The sequence below is a fragment of the Hemitrygon akajei genome, chromosome 8 (assembly GCF_048418815.1).
Source record: "Hemitrygon akajei chromosome 8, sHemAka1.3, whole genome shotgun sequence".
NCBI lineage: Eukaryota > Metazoa > Chordata > Chondrichthyes > Myliobatiformes > Dasyatidae > Hemitrygon > Hemitrygon akajei.
Window position 1 is genome coordinate 174,766,913 of NC_133131.1, and position 18,465 is coordinate 174,785,377.

General features: G+C 52.8%; 2 protein-coding genes across 6 annotated transcripts in view; one reads left to right on the forward strand and one right to left on the reverse strand.

Moving 5' to 3' along the window:
• The window catches only part of mroh1 (maestro heat-like repeat family member 1), a 159,392-nt gene extending 142,728 nt beyond the window's left edge, over positions 1-16,664 (forward strand). For all 5 annotated transcript variants that reach the window (XM_073055142.1, XM_073055146.1, XM_073055145.1 and 2 more), the window contains 7 exons: positions 3,124-3,270; positions 5,569-5,757; positions 6,399-6,554; positions 8,538-8,672; positions 10,453-10,555; positions 13,489-13,554; positions 15,270-16,664. In XM_073055142.1, coding sequence (XP_072911243.1) covers positions 3,124-3,270; positions 5,569-5,757; positions 6,399-6,554; positions 8,538-8,672; positions 10,453-10,555; positions 13,489-13,554; positions 15,270-15,352 — 879 coding nt within the window. In that variant the 3' untranslated portion in view covers positions 15,353-16,664. The remainder of the gene's footprint in view (positions 1-3,123; positions 3,271-5,568; positions 5,758-6,398; positions 6,555-8,537; positions 8,673-10,452; positions 10,556-13,488; positions 13,555-15,269) is intronic.
• A 623-nt stretch (positions 16,665-17,287) lies between these two features.
• bop1 (BOP1 ribosomal biogenesis factor) overlaps positions 17,288-18,465 on the reverse strand; it is a 238,685-nt gene continuing 237,507 nt past the window's right edge. Inside the window, exon 16 of the mRNA XM_073055147.1 lies at positions 17,288-17,768. Coding sequence (XP_072911248.1) covers positions 17,615-17,768 — 154 coding nt within the window. The 3' untranslated portion in view covers positions 17,288-17,614. The remainder of the gene's footprint in view (positions 17,769-18,465) is intronic.

Consider the following 18,465-nt stretch of genomic DNA (forward strand, 5'->3'; position numbering starts at 1 on the left):
CCTGCCCCACCTCTGCTGCCATACAGCGCAGAAGCAGGCCCTTCGGCCCAACTGCTCTGTGCTATTCCCATCTAAGCCAGTCCCATTTGCCTGTGCTCGGCCCATATTGCACTCACCCTTAGTCCCTGTCCAAGTCCCGTTGTGAATGCACCTGGCTCAACCACTCCCTCTGGCAGCTCGTTCCATAGACTGATCACCCTCTGGGCGAACAAGTTAACCTCAGGTTCCTATTAAATCACTCCCCTCCTACTCTAAACCTCTGGTTCTTGACTTCCCAACCCTAGGGTAAAAACTATGCACATTCACCCTGTCTGCCCCTCTTGATTTCATATACCTCGTAAGTCAGCGATGAAGGGTCTCGCCCTGAAACATCCACCATAGATGCTGCCTGACCAGCTGTGCTCCTCAGGCATTTTAACCCAATAAGATAGGAGCAGAATTAGGCCATTTGGCCCATCGAGTCTGCTCCGCCATTTCATCAAAGCTGATCCATTTTTCCTCTCAGGCCCAATCCCCTACGTGCTCCCCGTATCCCTTCACACCCTGACCAATCAAGAATCTGTCAACTTCTGTCTTAAATGTACAGAAAGACTTGGCCTCCAGGACTGCCTGGTGGCATCCATTAGTCTCGCGAGACCATGGATCTGCGCCTGGAATGTTGTCCAAGGACCGATACAGCTTGGCACCAGTGTTGTCGCGGGAGTTGCCAGAACGAGGTTGAAGGCAAAGTCGGACTGCCTTAGGGACTCCAGCTCCAGATTTGTCCTCGGGGTTTACTCCCGAAACCTTTTCCATGAGTGGGTATGGCCTCAAGGCAGCGGAGGTTTGAAATCAGAGTTTTCCTTCTCTTAGGTGGACTGCCTTCCCAGGCTGATGATCTCCATCTACCCGAAGCACTGGTTTTAAGGCACCAGGACCCACCTTTGCCCCTTCTCCTATCAGTAGAAACAGTTCCGCTGAGCTTAGAGGCTAAGCCACACGAGAAGGCCAGGAGTTGACTTGGTTGTCAGAGGCTATTTGAGGCGCCGCTGTGAGGAGCTTGTCCCCACTACCACTCCTCGGCTTGACAACCTTGGAACCACCAGGACTGCCTGTAGCAAAGAATTCCACAGATTTACCATCTTCTGGGTAAAGAAATTCCTCTTCATCTCTGTTCTAAGAGGATGTCCCTCTACTCTGAGGCTGTCCCCTTTGGTCTTAGATTCTCCCACCAGAAGAAACATCCATTCTATCAAGGCCTTTCACGATTCAATAGGTTTCAGGGAGATCACCCTTCATTCTTCTGAATTCCAGTGAATACAGGCCCAGAGCCATCAAACACTCTTCATATGACAAGCCATTCAATCCTGGAATCATTTTCGTGAACCTCCTTTGAACCCTCTCCAGTTTCAGCATGTCTTTTCTAAGAGAAGGTGCCACAACTGCTCACAATACTCCATGTGAAGCCTCACCAGTGCTTTATAAAGTCTCAACATTACATCCTTTCTTTTCTATTCTAGTTCTCTTGAAATGAATGCTAACATTGTATTTACCTCCCTCACCACAGACTCAACCTGCAAATTAACCTTCGGAATTCTTCACAAGCACTCCCAAGTCCTTTTGCAGCTCAGATTTTTGTGCTTTCTCACTATTTAGAAAATAGTCTATCGTGCAAAGTGTGTGACCATACACTTCCCGACACTGTATTCCATCTGCCATTTCATTCTCCCAATCTAAATACTTCTGTAGCCTCTTACTTCCTCAGAACTACCTGCCCCCCACCTATCTTCATATCATCTGCAAACTTTGTAACAAAGCCATCGATTCCATCATCCAAACCATTGACATATAATGTAAGAAGAATTGGTCCCAACACAAACTCCTGTGAAACACCACTAGTCACTGGCAGCCAACCAGAAAAGGCTCCCTTTATTCCCACTCTTTGCCTCCTGCCAATCAGCCACTGCTTTATCCATGCTAGAATCTTTCCTGTAGTACCATGGACTCATAGTTTGTTTAGCAGCCTCATATATGGCACCTGTCTGACACTGTGTCAGCAGCACTGGGGCTCCACAGGGGACTGTCCTGTCTCCCTTTCTCTTCACCATCTACACCTCAGACTTCAACTACTGCACAGAGTCTTGCCATCTTCAGAAGTTTTCTGATGACTCTGCCATAGTTGGATGCATCAGCAAGGGAGATGAGGCGGAGTACAGGGCTATGGTGGGAAACTTTGTCACATGGTGTGAGCAGAATCATCTACAGCTTAATGTGAAAAAGACTAAGGAGCTGGTGGTGGACCTGAGGAGGGCTAAGGCACCGGTAACCCCTGTTTCCATCCAAGGGGTCAGTGTGGACATGGTGGAGGATTACAAATACCTGGGGATACGAATGGACAATAAACTGGACTGGTCAAAGAACACTGAGGCTGTCTACAAGAAGGGTCAGAGCCGTCTCTACTTCCTGAGGAGACTGAGGTCCTTTAACATCTGCCGGACGATGCTGAGGATGTTCTACGAGTCTGTGGTGGCCAGTACTATCATGTTTGCTGTTGTGTGCTGGGGCAGCTGGCTGAGGGTAGTAGACACCAACAGAATTAACAAACTCATTCGTAAGGCCAGTGATGTTGTGGGGGTGGAACTGGACTCTCTGACGGTGGTGTCTGAAAAGAGGATGCTGTCCAAGTTGCATGCCATCTTGGACAATGTCTCCCATCCACTCCATAATGTACTGGTTAGGCACAGGAGTACATTCAGCCAGAGACTCATTCCACCGAGATGTAACACTGAGCGTCATAGGAAGTCATTCCTGCCTGTGGCCATCAAACTTTACAACTCCTTATTTCCACTTGGCGTGATTAACTTATTATTATTTAATTATTAATGGTTTTATATTGCTATATTTCTACACTATTCTTGGTTGGTGCGGCTGTAACGAAACCCAATTTCCCTCGGGATCAATAAAGTATGTCTGTCTGTTGTCAAAGGCCTTCTGAAAATCCAAATACACAACATCAACTGAATCTCGTCTTGCATGTTACTTCTTCAAATAATTCCACCAGATTTGCCAGGCAAGAAGTTCCCTTGAGGAAGCCATGTTGACTATGGCCTATTCTCAGCTGACTCCTTGCCTTCTCGTTGACAGTTACTGAACCATCATGTGACCTGTGATCTGCTCCTGACCGATGCGCTGGTCAGCAGCCTCCTGCGGTGCCTGGTCGATCCTTCCGCTCTGGTCCGGAGGTTATCAATCCGCGGGCTGGGCAACGCCACGGTCGGGGCCCCTGGCAAGGTAGGTTCAGTCACCCCAAACCAAGGCCCTCTGCTATACCCACGCACCAACCTCCACCCACACACAAAAACCCTTTGCTCTGTCCACGCACCAACCCCCTCCCACATACACGCACGCACGCACCAGACACATGGATATGTACACTAAACCCCTCCCCTGACACACCAACCCCTAAACTCTCCCAGCCACACTCCACTCTCCCTCATGCACACCCCCTTGGGGTCACCTCCTCCCACCCTCCCTCACCCATATCGTCCCGTCCTCTGTGGGACCGATGGGGAGCAGTAGAGGGAGTTGGGCTGGGCTTCTGGTTGGGTGGGGTTGAGGGGAGGCCGAAGGATGATCTCGAAGTTTGGGAAGATGTGGGATGGTGGTGAGGCGTAGGGAGTAGTTCTGGACGGAGGCAGTTGCAGTACTGGAGCTGAAGGGGGTTCAGGATGGGGAGGTGAGGGGGGTTCAGGATAGAAGTGAAGGGGGGGTCAGGATGGGGAGGTGAGGGGGGTTCAGGATAGAAGTGAAGGGCGGGTCAGGATGGGGAGGTGAGGGGGGTCAGGATGGAAGTGAAGGGGGGGTCAGGATGGGGAGGTGAAGGGGGGTTCAGGACGGGGAGGTGAAGGGGGGTTCAGGACGGGGAGGTGAAGGGGGGTCAGGACGGGGAGGTGAAGGGGGGTCAGGACGGGGAGGTGAAGGGGGGTTCAGGATGGGGAGGTGAGGGGGGGTCAGGATGGAAGTGAAGGGGGGTTCAGGACGGGGAGGTGAAGGGGGGTTCAGGACGGGGAGGTGAAGGGGGTTCAGGACGGGGAGGTGACGGGGGGGTCAGGACGGGGAGGTGAAGGGGGTCAGGACGGGGAGGTGAGGGGGGGTCAGGACGGGGAGGTGAAGGGGGGGGTCAGGACGGGGAGGTGAAGGGGGGTTCAGGACGGGGAGGTGAAGGGGGGGTCAGGACGGGGAGGACGGGGAGGTGAAGGGGGGGTTCAGGACGGGGAGGTGAGGGGGGTTCAGGACAGGGAGGTGAAGGGGGGGTCAGGACGGGGAGGTGAAGGGGGTCAGGACGGGGAGGTGGAGGGGGGGTCAGGACGGGGAGGTGAAGGGGGGGTTTCAGGACGGGGAGGTGAAGGGGGGGTTTCAGGACGGGGAGGTGAAGGGGGGGTCAGGACGGGGAGGTGAGGTGGGGTCAGGACGGGGAGGTGAGGGGGGTTCAGGACGGGGAGGTGGAGGGGGGGTCAGGACGGGGAGGTGAAGGGGGTTCAGGACGGGGAGGTGAAGGGTGGGTCAGGACGGGGAGGTGAAGGGGGGTCAGGACGGGGAGGTGAAGGGGGGTTCAGGACGGGGAGGTGAAGGGGGGTTCAGGACGGGGAGGTGAAGGGTGGGTCAGGACGGGGAGGTGAAGGGGGGTTCAGGACGGGGAGGTGAAGGGGGGATTCAGGACGGGGAGGTGAAGGGGGGATTCAGGACGGGGAGGTGAAGGGGGGTTCAGGACGGGGAGGTGAGGGGGGTTCAGGACGGGGAGGTGGAGGGGGGTCAGGACGGGGAGGTGGAGGGGGGGTTCAGGACGGGGAGGTGAAGGGGGGTTCAGGACGGGGAGGTGAAGGGTGGGTCAGGACGGGGAGGAGAAGGGGGGATTCAGGACGGGGAGGTGAAGGGGGGTTCAGGACGGGGAGGTGAAGGGGGGTTCAGGACGGGGAGGTGAGGGGGGTTCAGGACGGGGAGGTGAAGGGTGGGTCAGGACGGGGAGGTGAAGGGGGTTCAGGACGGGGAGGTGAAGGGTGGGTCAGGACGGGGAGGTGAAGGGGGGTTCAGGACGGGGAGGTGAAGGGGGGATTCAGGACGGGGAGGTGAAGGGGGGTTCAGGACGGGGAGGTGAGGGGGGTTCAGGACGGGGAGGTGAAGGGTGGGTCAGGACGGGGAGGTGAAGGGGGGTTCAGGACGGGGAGGTGGAGGGGGGTTCAGGACGGGGAGGTGGAGGGGGGTCAGGACGGGGAGGTGAAGGGGGGTCAGGACGGGGAGGTGAAGGGGGTCAGGGTGGGGAGGTGGAGGGGGGTCAGGACGGGGAGGTGAGGGGGGTCAGGACGGGGAGGTGGAGGGGGGGGTCAGGACGGGGAGGTGAAGGGGGTCAGGACGGGGAGGTGGAGGGTGGTCAAGGTGGGAGATCAGACAACGGGATGGTTGGTGGAGCAGTTGGATGGGGGTTTTTGGTGGGGAAGGTGGGGGGGATGTGGAAGTGGGAGGGGTGGTGTGTGTTTGGATGGGGAGGGGGCAGTCAGCATTACCCCAGACCTGTTATTGCCCTCCCCACAGGTGCAGCGGTTCTCCCCCCGGCTGCTGTCGGCCATGGTGGCTGGTCTGGACGAGAAGGACGACCCCGATGACCACATCACCCTGGAGGCCATGTCTGGTCTGTCGAAGGTGCTGAGCCAGCTCCAGGAAACCAGCGTTCAGCCCATCCTCATCAACATCGCCCTCCGCATCCGGCCCTTCTTCGAGAAGGTGGGTGTGGGGTACAGGGCGGGAGACAGACCAGGGTAGGGTGTTCAGGGCCCTGGGGAAGGTGTGCTACTAAGGGATCGAGGAGTGGGGAAGAAGTGCTGGTTTCATCGGTCAGGGTTGGCATGTTATGTTGGTGAAACGCCAGTTGGGATATTGTGATCACCTTTGGTCAGCCCACGATAGGAAAGATGGAAAGAGCACAGAGTACATAACGAGGATATTGAGGGAGGCTGATCAGGCTGAGTGGAGGATATTCCAAACACTCGGGACTGAGTTCTGGAGAGTGGGTTGAGCAAGTTGGGACATTTTTCACGCGTGCAGGAGACTGAGGGTGGATCTTATAGAGGTGGATAAAATCATGAGGGGCAGAGATGGGGGGGTTGAACAGTCTTTCTCCACATGGTTGAGGAATCAAGAGAGAGAGCACAGATCGAAAGTGAGAGGGGAGAGATTTAATAGGAACCTGAGGGGCAAGAGGAAGTGGTTGATGCATGTATGTTAGCTCCTTTCAAAGGGAACTTGGACAAGGTTTAGAGGAAGGGGCCAGTTGGGATCAGCTTGGATGCGAGTCTTGGTCAGCATGGGCAAGATGGGCTGAAGGGCCTGTTGACTGTTGTTTATGGTGACTTCGTTCTCCACAGGACGAGGACCGAGTGCGGGCTGCCGCCTTCGCGGTTTTTGGGAACCTGTCCCGATTCGGGAAGGGAGAGTCGGAGGCCGACTTCCTGGAACAGGTCCACTCCAGCCTGGTCAGCCTGTTGCTGCACCTCAATGACAGCAGCACGGAGGTGGTGAAGGTACTGGTGTCCTGCAGCTGACGGGGATATGCGTGGGGAATGCAGGAGGGACAGGACAGCCTTCCTTTCCCTCTGCAAATGGGAGCTGGGCCACTCTGAAATCTTTGGGTCCTGTATCTAGGGAAGGATGTGTTGGCATTGGAGAGTCCAGCAGAGATTCACGAGAATGATCCCAGGAATGAAACGGTTGCAAATGAGGAGTGTTTGATTGCTCAGGGCCTGTACTCACTGAAGATCAGAAGAATAGGGGGGAGCTGGAGGGAATCTCATTGAAACCTATTGAATATTGAAGTTTCACTCTGTGTCTAACCCCGAGAGTGTGTGATGGGACGGTGCGGAGGGAGTTTCACTCTGTGTCTGACCCCGGGTGTGTGTGATGGGACGGTGTGGAGGGAGTTTCACTCTGTGTCTGACCCCGGGTGTGTGTGATGGGACGGTGTGGAGGGAGTTTCACTCTGTGTCTGACCCCGGGAGTGTGTGATGGGACGGTGTGGAGGGATTTTCACTCTGTGTCTGACCCCGGGAGTGTGTGATGGGACGGTGTGGAGGGAGTTTCACTCTGTCTGACCCCGGGAGTGTGTGATGGGACGGTGTGGAGGGAGCTTCACTCTGTGTCTGACCCCGGGAGTGTGTGATGGGACGGTGTGGAGGGAGTTTCACTCTGTGTCTGACCCGGGGAGTGTGTGATGGGACGGTGTGGAGGGAGTTTCACTCTGTGTCTGACCCCGGGAGTGTGTGATGGGACGGTGTGGAGGGAGTTTCACTCTGTGTCTGACCCCGGGAGTGTGTGATGGGACGGTGTGGAGGGAGTTTCACTCTGTGTCTGACCCCGGGAGTGTGTGATGGGACGGTGTGGAGGGAGTTTCACTCTGTGTCTGACCTCGGGAGTGTGTGATGGGACAGTGGGGAGGTAGTTTCACACTGTGTCTGACCCGGGAGTGTGTGTTGGGACGGGGTGGAGGGAGTTTCACTCTGTGTCTGACCCCGGGAGTGTGTGATGGGATGGGGTGGAGGGAGTTTCACTCCGTGTCTGACCTCGGGAGTGTGTGATGGGACTGTGTGGAGGGAGTTTCACTCTGTCTGACCCCGGGAGTGTGTGATGGGACGGTGTGGAGGGAGCTTCACTCTGTGTATGACCCCGGGAGTGTGTGATGGGACGGTGTGGAGGGAGTTTCACTCTGTGTCTGACCCCGGGAGTGTGTGATGGGACGGTGTGGAGGGAGTTTCACTCTGTGTCTGACCCCGGGAGTGTGTGATGGGACGGTGTGGAGGGAGTTTCACTCTGTGTCTGACCCCGGGAGTGTGTGATGGGACGGTGTGGAGGGAGTTTCACTCTGTGTCTGACCCGGGAGTGTGTGACGGGACGGTGTGGAGGGAGCTTCACTCTGTGTCTGACCCCGGGAGTGTGTGATGGGACGGGGTGGAGGGAGCTTCACTCTGTGTCTTGACTCCTGCAGTCACTATTGAATGAAATACACAGCACTTTGAGGTCTGCGATGTAATGCCAGCTCTGCCATTGATCCCCTTCTTGGAGAGTGTTTCTGGGAATGAAGCCTATGAGGTGTGTTTGATGGCTCTGGGCCTGTTCTCACCGGAGGTGAATCTCACTGAAACCTATTGAATAGTGAAATCGCAGATAGAGCGGATGTTTCCTTTCAGGGGGGAGACAGGGACCAGAGGGCCCAGCCTTATAATAGAGGGATGTCCATTTAGAACAGAGATGGGGAGGAATTTCTTTAGCCAGAGTGTGGTGAGTCTGTGGATGGCTGTAGAGGCCAAGTCATTGTGTATATTTAAAGTGGAGGTTGACAGATTATTGATTAATCAGGGCTTCAAAGGTTAAGGGAAAAAAGCTGGAGATTTGGGTTGAGAGGGATAATAAATCAGCCATGATGGAATGTCAGAGCGGATCTAAAGGTCTGGAAGTCCCATTTGTACTCCTGTGTCTTATGGTCTGTGGTCTCTCCCTCTGTCTCTCAACAGGCCTGTAAATTTGCCCTGCGTTTGATTGGCCCCATCATGGGCTCGGACAACGTCAGTCTAATGTTTCAGAAGCACCTACTGGAGGAGGCACATCTTCACTACGGAGAGTTCGTCAACGATCTGTCCAAGCACATCGTGAGTCGTCTGTTCAGGGGATAATGGAGGAGGGTGCCAACATCCACCCTTGGGTCCTGTGCAACCTTCGTCCCTCAGTCGCACAGACCCCAGGGGCCACTGACTCCATCTCGATGGCAACGTGCTGGTCTTGACAGCAACCCCTTCTCCTGGAGCGGCAGACATTGAGAGGAGATCTGATGGAGGTTTATAAGAGGCATAGATAGAGTAGACAGACAGTATCTTTTTCTCAAAGATGAAATGTTTAATACCAAAGGGCATGCATTTAAGGTGAGAGGGAGTAATTTCAAAGGAGATGTGGGGGGCATTTTTTTAATATAAAGAGAGGTAGTGGATGTGTGGAATGCTCTGCCTGGGGTGCTGGGAGAGGCAGATACATCAGGGACTTTTAAGAGCTGTTTAGATGGGCACATGAATGTGAAGAAAATGGAAGGATATGGTCATTGTGTAGTCAGAAGGGATTTGATGACCAATTTAATTGGATCAGCAGAACATTGTGGGCCGAAGGGCCTGTTCCTGTGCTGTTTGTTTATTTGTACAACTTTGGCCTGAGAAGTTATATCCAATAGTATCACAAACTCCAACTAAACTACTGTTTGCAGAGCAAACTGCCTACATGAGGCCTCCGTTGATCAGGGTCAACCATAGATGTTGCGTCCTCGCTGTCCAGATACACAAGCCTGGGCAGTACGATATGGAGAGCAAGCTGTTGCCCATGGAGCAAGCTCCCTCTACGGCAGAGACCGATGCAGTTTGGCATCAGCAGCATCGCAGGAGTTGTCAGTCAGCGTTGAACTCAACGTAGGACTGCCTTAGGGACTCTAGCTCCAGATATTTCCCTCGGGGTTTACTCCCGAATGGTTTCCCCCTTGAGTGGATATAGCCTCAAGGTAGCAGAGGTTTGAGACCTGATGAGCTCTCAGCCACGGCTGGTGGGCCCCCTCTCCCCGAAGCAACTTGTTAACCCGCCTTTGCCCCTTCTCCTGTCAGTGGAAACGGTTTGCTGCACTTAGTTGTCAGAGGCTATTTGAGACGCACGCCATTGGGAGCATTTACTAACTCCCATTACCACCCTGCCACCCTTAGAGAACCAAACTGCCTATGACTGCCACGCAGAAACCTGATGCAAACTATCTTATTTTATGTATTTTGTGGCGCATCTGTTGGCTTTAGGCCTGTACTTGCTGGACTTTGGAAGAATGAGGGTGGATCACATTTGAACTTATTGAATATTGAAAGATAGAGTGGACATGGAGAGGATGGCCCCTATTGTGGAGGAGTCTAGCACCAGAGGAGACAGCCTCAAAATTGACAGACACCCATTCATAACAGAAATGAGGAATTTCTTTAGCCAGAGGAGGTGGATCTGTGGAATTCATTTCCCCTGTAAACCCCATTCTCGTGCCTTCTTCCCCTAACCTTTCACACCCTGACCAATCAAAAACCTATCAACCTCTGCTTTAAAGATACCCAATGACTTGGCCTCCACAGCCATCCATGGCAATGAGTTCCACAGATTCACCACCCTGCAGCTAAAGAAATTCCTCCTCATCTCCGTTCTAAATGGATGTCCCTCTATCCTGAGGCTGTGCCCTCTGGTCCCAGACTCACTCACTACCGGATACATCCACCATCTCGGCCTTTCAGTGTTCGATAGGTTTTGGTGAGATCCCCCCCGTCGTTCTAACGCAATTGAACCCGGACCCAATCACACAGCCACAGGTGGTCTACGTGAAAACAAAACCACAGGACTGCTTTTGATGCTGTTTTCCCTCCGCAGATCAGTGATTTCCCGGAGAAAATTAACTTCTACGTCATGGGTAATGTCTCATTCTTCAAAAGCAACAGGCCTGAGATCCGAGGAAACGCAGTGATGTTCACAGGTAAACCACCTTAGAGAGAAGGTGGCCATGATAAAGATACGCTGGTACAAAAACACCACACAGCAGTATTCGGAGAGAAGAGGCTTCCATTTGGAGCTAGTCATCTGGGAACTGTGTAAAGGCTGGAATCTGATCAGAGGGTTTGGGTGATTTTTCTGTGCAGTGTTACAGCCGGGAGGGGTATATGGGGTGTCCGGGGAGGGGTGGCACCTCTGGGGCAGCTCACTCCCCTTTGGGCCACACGGGACACTCAGTCTGACCTGTGGCTCCAAGGAGCTGTTTGGATGCGACACTGGCCACGCCCTGCTACACTGCTTTGCCAGGTACAGGTCAGGTCGCTCCCTGGTGAGTTAGGGATGTGCCTATCCTAACGTGCAAAATCAGCTCTGGTGGCCTGGCGGGATGAGACCTCCAACGATTCTGGAAAGCGAAGGACGTGACGAGGCATCAAAGAAGTCGTGGTCATTCACTGTGACCGAGGAAGAGCCAGTTTGTGACGACCGCTCATACCACTGGACACAGACTTCCGAGGTTGAGAGAGTGGAACTGCCCCGTGCAACAGCTTTACAGCTTTACAAATTCTCCCGCACAGGTGTCACTGTCGTCGTTAGATACAATAGGTGCAGAAGTAGACCATTCGGCCCTTCGAGCCTGCACCGCCATTTTGAGAGATCATGGCTGATCATCTACTATCAATACCCGGTTCCTGCCTTGTCCCCATATCCCTTGATTCCCCTATCCATAAGATACCTATCTAGCTCCTTCTTGAAAGCATCCAGAGAATTGGCCTCCACTACCTTCCGAGGCAGTGCATTCCAGACTCCCACAACTCTCTGGGAGAAGAAGTTTTTCCTTAACTCTGTCCTAAATGACCTACCCCTTATTCTCAAACCATGCCCTCTGGTACTGGACTCTCCCAGCATCTGGAACATATTTCCTGCCTCTATCTTGTCCAATCCCTTAATAATCTTATATGTTGCAATCAGATCCCCTCTCAATCTCCTTAATTCCAGCATGTACAAGCAACAACATTACAGTTGGGATCACAAACAGGAGAAAATCTGTAGATGCTGGAAACTCAGAGCACCACACACAGAATGCTGGAGGAACTCAGCAGGCCAGGCAAAGAGAATCAAGACCCGTCCTGGTAAAGGTCTCGGTCTGTAGATGCTCCCTGGCCTGCTGAGTCCCTCCAGCACTGTGTGTATTACATTACCGCTGGGAGTGAGTTGTGTTGGAATTGAGGGGTAACAAATACCCACGTGTGAGGTGCAGGCTGGAATCTAATTGTGGGAGCAGAAGGTTCGAATAGAGGACATCAGATATTCAGGGTTTTGTATGTTGATCTCATCCCGGGGATCTGTATCTCACAGGGGGGTGGGGGAATGTGAGAAAGGACAGGTAATGATACAGAAAGTCAGCAATGAAACATCAAATACCACAGGGCAGAGCTTTAAGGTGAACTCCACATGGACAGTCCCAAGCCTGGCTGGACATGGGGCTGGAAACCCCATCCTGGGAAAACCCACAGCTACAGAAGCTCCACAGAATTTATCCCTGAGAGAGGAAGGATTTTTCATGACACCTGGAATTGAAAGACTGGGTCAGGACGGAGGACTCTGGCGAGATGTTGTTGGTGGCATATGCCCCAGTAGGGGTAATAGGCTTGAGGAGGAGGATACCTTTAAGATGTGGGGTTATTTTTTTTAACACACAGAAAACAGTAGGTGCCTGGAATGTGCTGTCCAGGGTGTGTGGTGGATGCAGATGGGATTGAGGCTGTTCGACAGAGAGGTGACAGGCATGGCATGTAGGGATATGGATTATAGGCAGGTAGATGGGATGAGATTAGACTGGTATTGTGATCGGCACACTCTGTATGTAACCATCAGGTTCCAGCCTGTATCTCCCTCACTTCCGTAACTGGATGAGAAGCACCTGCAGATTTTCTCTTGTTTGGGGTGAGAAGTAGGGTTTTGCATAGACCTCCAACAGTTCAGGCGTTTTGCTTCGTGAACTGAACTGACCCTTTAACCGACTTTAAAATCAATCTAACCCTTCCCTTCCACACAGCCCTCCATTTTTCTATCATCCATGTGCCTATCTCGGTCTCTAATGTGTCTGTCTCTACCATCACCCCCGGCAGGGTGTTCCACACACTCACCATTCCACGTGTAAAGAAATCCTACTTTAACCCCCGGCAGGGTGTTCCACACGCTCGCCATTCCACGTGTAAAGAAATCCTACTTTAACCCCCGGCAGGGTGTTCCACACGCTCGCCATTCCACGTGTAAAGAAATCCTACCTTCACCCCCGGCAGGGTGTTCCACACGCTCGCCATTCCACGTGTACAGAAATCCTACCTTGTGACATTCCCCTCTATACTTCCCTCCTATCACCTCAAAAATCTCGCCCCTTTGTATTAGCTATTTCCACCCTGGGAAAAAGTCTCTGGTTATCCACTTGATCTATGGCTCTTTTCATCTTGTACACCTGTCATCCTCCTTTGCACCAGAGAAAAGCTCTAGCTGCTCCAACTATCTTCGTAAGACATGCTGTCTAATCCAGGCAAATCATAGACGCTGCCTGGCCTGCTGTGTTCCACCAGCATTTTGTGTGTGTTGTTTGAATTTCCAGCATCTGCAGATTTCCTCGTGTTTGATCCTGGTAAATCCCCTCTGTGCCCTCTCTCTAAAGTTTCAAATGAGTTTTATAATGAGGTGACCAGATCTGAACACAGTATCGAATATGCTTTATCAAACTGTAACAATTACCTTGCAGCTTTTGAACTCAATCCCCTGTGTAACCATCAGCATAGACCAATATTGTATAGATGCCCTGGAGTGGAGTGGATGCCTGTGAGATGTAGAGAGCAGTAGATATGTTTCCTCACTGGGTGGTATTTGAGGCTTTTTAACTTTGTGTTTTCCCAGGATTTCTTCTAGGGAATATGTCACAGACCGAGCTTCAGTCAGTGTCCCTGGAGCACGTGTGTGGAGGTGAGTGGTCTCAGCTGCTTTCCTCCCTGGCAAGATCATCTGGTGATTGGGTATATCGTGTACACAGTGGGTATCGGTGGTGAGATTGCCCCGTTTCTCTCCCTCCCCCCTCCCAGGAGGTGTGAGTGGATGGTGATCGTGTACACAGTGGGTATCGGTGGTGAGATTGCCCCAGTTCACCCAGAGGTGTGAGTGCTGAGGTTGCCCCGGAGCAGTGAGTGAGTCACTGACTCTGTGTCTGACCCCGGGAGTGTGTGAGTGTGTGTCCCATCACACACTCCCGGGGTCAGACACAGAGTGAAACTCCCTCCACTCTGTCCCATCACACACTCCCGGGGTCAGATACAGAGTGAAACTCCCTCCACACTGTCCCATCACACACTCCCATGAAACTCCTTCCACACTGTCCCATCACACACTCCTGGGGTCAGACACAGAGTGAAACTCCATCCACACCGTCCCATCACACACTCCCGGGGTCAGACACAGAGTGAAACTCCCTCCACTCTGTCCCATCACACACTCCCGGGGTCAGACACAGAGTGAAACTCCCTCCACACTGTCCCATCACACACTCCCAGGGTCAGACACAGAGTGAAACTCCCTCCACACAGTCCCATCACACACTCCCATGGTCAGACACAGAGTGAAACTCCCTCCACACAGTCCCATCACACACTCCCGGGGTCAGACACAGAGTGAAGCTCCCTCCACACTGTCCTATCACACACTCTCAGGGTCAGACACAGAGTGAAGCTCCCTCCACACCGTCCCATCACATACTCCCGGGGTCAGACACAGAGTGAAACTCCCTCCACACCGTCCCATCACATACTCCCGGGGTCAGACACAGAGTGAAACTCCCTCCACTCTGTCCCATCACACACTCCCGGGGTCAGACACAGAGTGAAACTCCCTCCACTCTGTCCCATCACACACTCCCGGGGTCAGACACAGAGTGAAGCTCTCTCAGCACCAGCCCATCACACATGGATTATGCAGTGAAACTCCCTTCACACGGTCCTGGGCTGGGGTGTAAAGCACCCCATTGGAATGGTACAGGTGAACAAACAGAAGCGGGATTGGCCTACGTGTCGACCTGGGGCTGCGGAGGGATGCAGGGCTGTTGGAGTGAGAGCACAGACCTGTCTTGGGGCAGCTGAGTGAACCTGTGTCTTTGATGAGCGAGTCCAGGCAGTTGCTAGCCGGCTAATGGAGAAGTGCCTGGGGAGGAGGAGGAAGGGCCGATGGTTTATGGGACAGCCGCGACTCCGGGAGCTGTTGTAGGGAGACATGCAGGCACGATTTGTCAAATAAATCTCTCAGAACAAATTAGGTTTTCTCTAATTCATTATAAGCTACCAAAAACATTGTAGGAGGTGGCTAGAAGCAGTCTCAGCGTTTAAACTTCAGTCCTTCTCCTACCCCACTTTCTCCTTTGCTTCTTCTTCATTCCCAGTTTCCTGGGCTCTGTCTTCACCTCCCTCCCTTGCTCTTCCCACCTCCTTTCTCTCCCTATCGCCCACATGTAATCCCTCTTTCCCACTCTCCACTCCTTTCCTTCACCCTACAGCGCTGAGAGGGTGTGTGTGGGAGGGACTGCTTCCATCGCTGATTGATCCTCTGAGCCACCTCACAGTGGAGGTAGCTGAGGCACGAACGGTCACTGGCCACAGTCGGTGAGTAACACTATTGTCTCCCTCTCTCTTCACCAGCCATCGTCATGCTGCTACAGGACGGGGAGCCCAGTGTTCGGATCAAGGCCGCCGAAGCTCTCAGCCTCCTCCACGAACTCTGAAGGCTTATTAGATGGGTCGAGACCACCTCCTGTCTCCCTCTCTCTCCCCCCCCCCCCCCACCCCACCACCTTCGCCTGGAGGTGATGTGTTTGCGGGGAAGGTTGGACAATCCTATGGCCCAGAACCAAAGATTTGACTGAAGCTTCAGAGAATGACCCACTATTGTAATTCTGCCAGTTTCCAGTGTGCCCCAAGTGAGTGTTGTTGGGGATTGGGGGGTCTGTAAATGCTCCAGGCCTCTGCTTGCCCGGTGTCGTGTGCCCACAGTTGTGAATTGACCCACCGAATCTGTCTGTGCCACCTCCTGAGATGGCCTTTCCTTCCCTGACACAGGGCGTGGGACCAGGACTGCCTTTCCCAGTGAGGAGGCCTGGTGGCAGTGATAACAGCCTGGCAGAGGCCTGGCCCCTCGTCCACGGAGACAGTCACCGTTAACATCCGAGTGGTAAACAGTGGCCCCTGCCACCTGGAATCTGAGGAAGAGAGGGGAGTGGGTTCAGCTGCCCCCGTTACCTGTGGAGAGTGGGACTGGATGCTTCAATTGGGCATACCACTGCAGCTGGTCTGAGAGTAGCATGGAGCAGGGAGGGAACAAGTGTTTATCTTCACTGGGGGTGGGGGGGAGAGCACAGTAAGGTGGAAAGATGGGGAATTATTCCCTGTGCCTTCATGTGTGTTACAGGTGAAGGGGGCTTCCACAGAACCTGCAAAGACCATTTTGTGAATTATTCCGAGTCCCTGCCCCACATACCTGCTGTGTTTTACACGTGGGCGAGGCTGCCGACAGGAGCTCCAGAGGCCATTTCACTCATGGGAGAGAGACTGGCGAATTATTCCGAGTCCCTGCCCCACATACCTGCTGTGGACAGGAGCTCCAGAGGCCATTTCACTCATGGGAGAGAGACTGGCGAATTATTCCGAGTCCCTGCCCCACATACCTGCTGTGGACAGGAGCTCCAGAGGCCATTTCACTCATGGGAGAGAGACTGGCCCACATACCTGCTGTGGACAGGAGCTCCAGAGACCATTTCACTCACTGGAGATAGTACCCGTTACTGCCAGGCCTTTTGCGTGCAGGCTTCCCCCCTCGGTGACCTCCAGGCAGCTGTTCCACATGAGATGCCTCCACTTACACCTGGTGTGGGTTTTAAATATTTGAATCTACTAGGGATCAAAGGATGGTACAGAAATAATCTTTAATAATAAAAGAGCTGATTGCAGGATCAATGTAAATCGGAGAAAGTATATGGGTCAAATTATACAAAGATTTAAAATGTATATCTGCTCCAAATATATTCATTTCACAAACAGTGTCTGGCTCAGCTGATATTTCAGGCAGGGTTGTGACCCTCATACCTCTATTGTCGGAGATTGGTCTGAGCGAGGCTCACCCCACCTTACAGTCAGAGGCTTGGCTGAATTTCAGTTACTTATTTAGAGAGATAGTGTGGAACAGGCCCTGCCGTGCTACCAGCAAACTCCAGTTTAACCCTAGCCTAATCATGGGACAAGCTATAATCATCAATTAACCTACTAACCAGTGCGTTTTGGACTGTGGGAGGAAACGCCTGCGTACACAGGAAGGGGGTTTGAACTCGGAACTCCTATGCCCTGAGTTGTAATAGCTCCTGTGGCTGTAACATGAATGTGCTCTCTACTTAGCTGATGAATTGGAAATTTATTGAATTGGCTATGAGCAAGTGATCATGAGAGACTGGAGTAACTCTAGCACAAAGGTTAGCCATTTATTCCTTTAAGTCAGAGATTCTCAGTTCCCTTCATCCTCCGATCCTGGCCTGAGGCAAGGAGGGGAAAAGGGATTTGCAGTTTGCCTGCGAATCTTCCAACCTGAAGAGCTCAGGCCCGTTGGGAATCCAGCACCGACCCTGCTGATTTAAACAGACACCAGCTCGAGAAAGTGTTCAACAGAAACATTTCAGTGGAATCAATCACAGCAGTTTAATAAGAACCACATTTTGGCAATGCAGAGTCCTGCTGTGTTGTGTGGGAAGTCCTGTTCCAGAGAGGGGCAGCACCCGGCACGGGTTGGAGGACAGTAGAGTGAAGCAGCGTCTGCCGGAGGCAGAGGTGTGATTGTGGGCCTGCGTCCAAATGATGATTCCGTTCGTGGGACTGTATCCAGAGGCAGTACGTAACAGATTAGATCCATCTGTCTCCAGGTAACCCTGAAGAAAGGGCTGTCTTCTACTCCCCCCACCCCCCAGAGCAACATCGTGAAGCAGAAGGCTGCGGGGCAAGCACTAGGTGTAGAGGCGGATGGTGCTGTCTGCTCCTGCGGAGAAAACCCACGGCTGGGTGGGATGGAAGATGACGTCCAGCACGCCCAGGTCCCGGGTGATTTCATGGCCCCTCAGCAGCTTCACGGGTGCAATCAGCGGGTTCTGGAGCAGGTCGCTGTAAGCAACAGAGACACTACTCAACACAATATCCCAAGTGTGGTCTGATCAGAGTTTAATGGAGCTACAGAATTAGCTCACGGCTCTTGAACCCAGTCTCCTGACAACTACACCATATACCTTCTTTATCAACTTTGAGGACATGGACCCCAAAGATTCCTCTGTTAGTTACAGTAAAGTACAGCACAGAAACAGGGCATTTGACCCATCTAGTCCATTGCAAGCCATTTAAACTGTCTCCTCCCATCAACCTGCACTGGGATCATAGCCCTCCATATCCCTACCATCTATCCACCCTCACCTTGATAAAATCGAGCTCACATGCACCACTTGTGCTGGTAGCTCACTCTCACAACCCTCTGACTTAAGAAGTTTCCCCTCCTGTTCCCTTAAACTTTTCACCTTTAACCCACCTAGCTATAGTCCTACCCAACCTCAGCGAGAAAAGCATGCATGTATTTACCCTATCTATACCCCTCATAATTGTCTGTACCTCTATCAAATCTCCCCTCAATCTTCTAAGTACCAAAGTAAAAAGTCCTAACCTAGTCAATCTTTCCTTCTAATTTAGGTCCTCCAGTCCAGCTCTTATTTCCACCTTTCTTGTAGGTAGGTGACTAAAACTGCACACAATATTCCCAATTAGACCTCACCGATATCCTATAGAATTTCAACATCCCATCTCCTGTACTCAG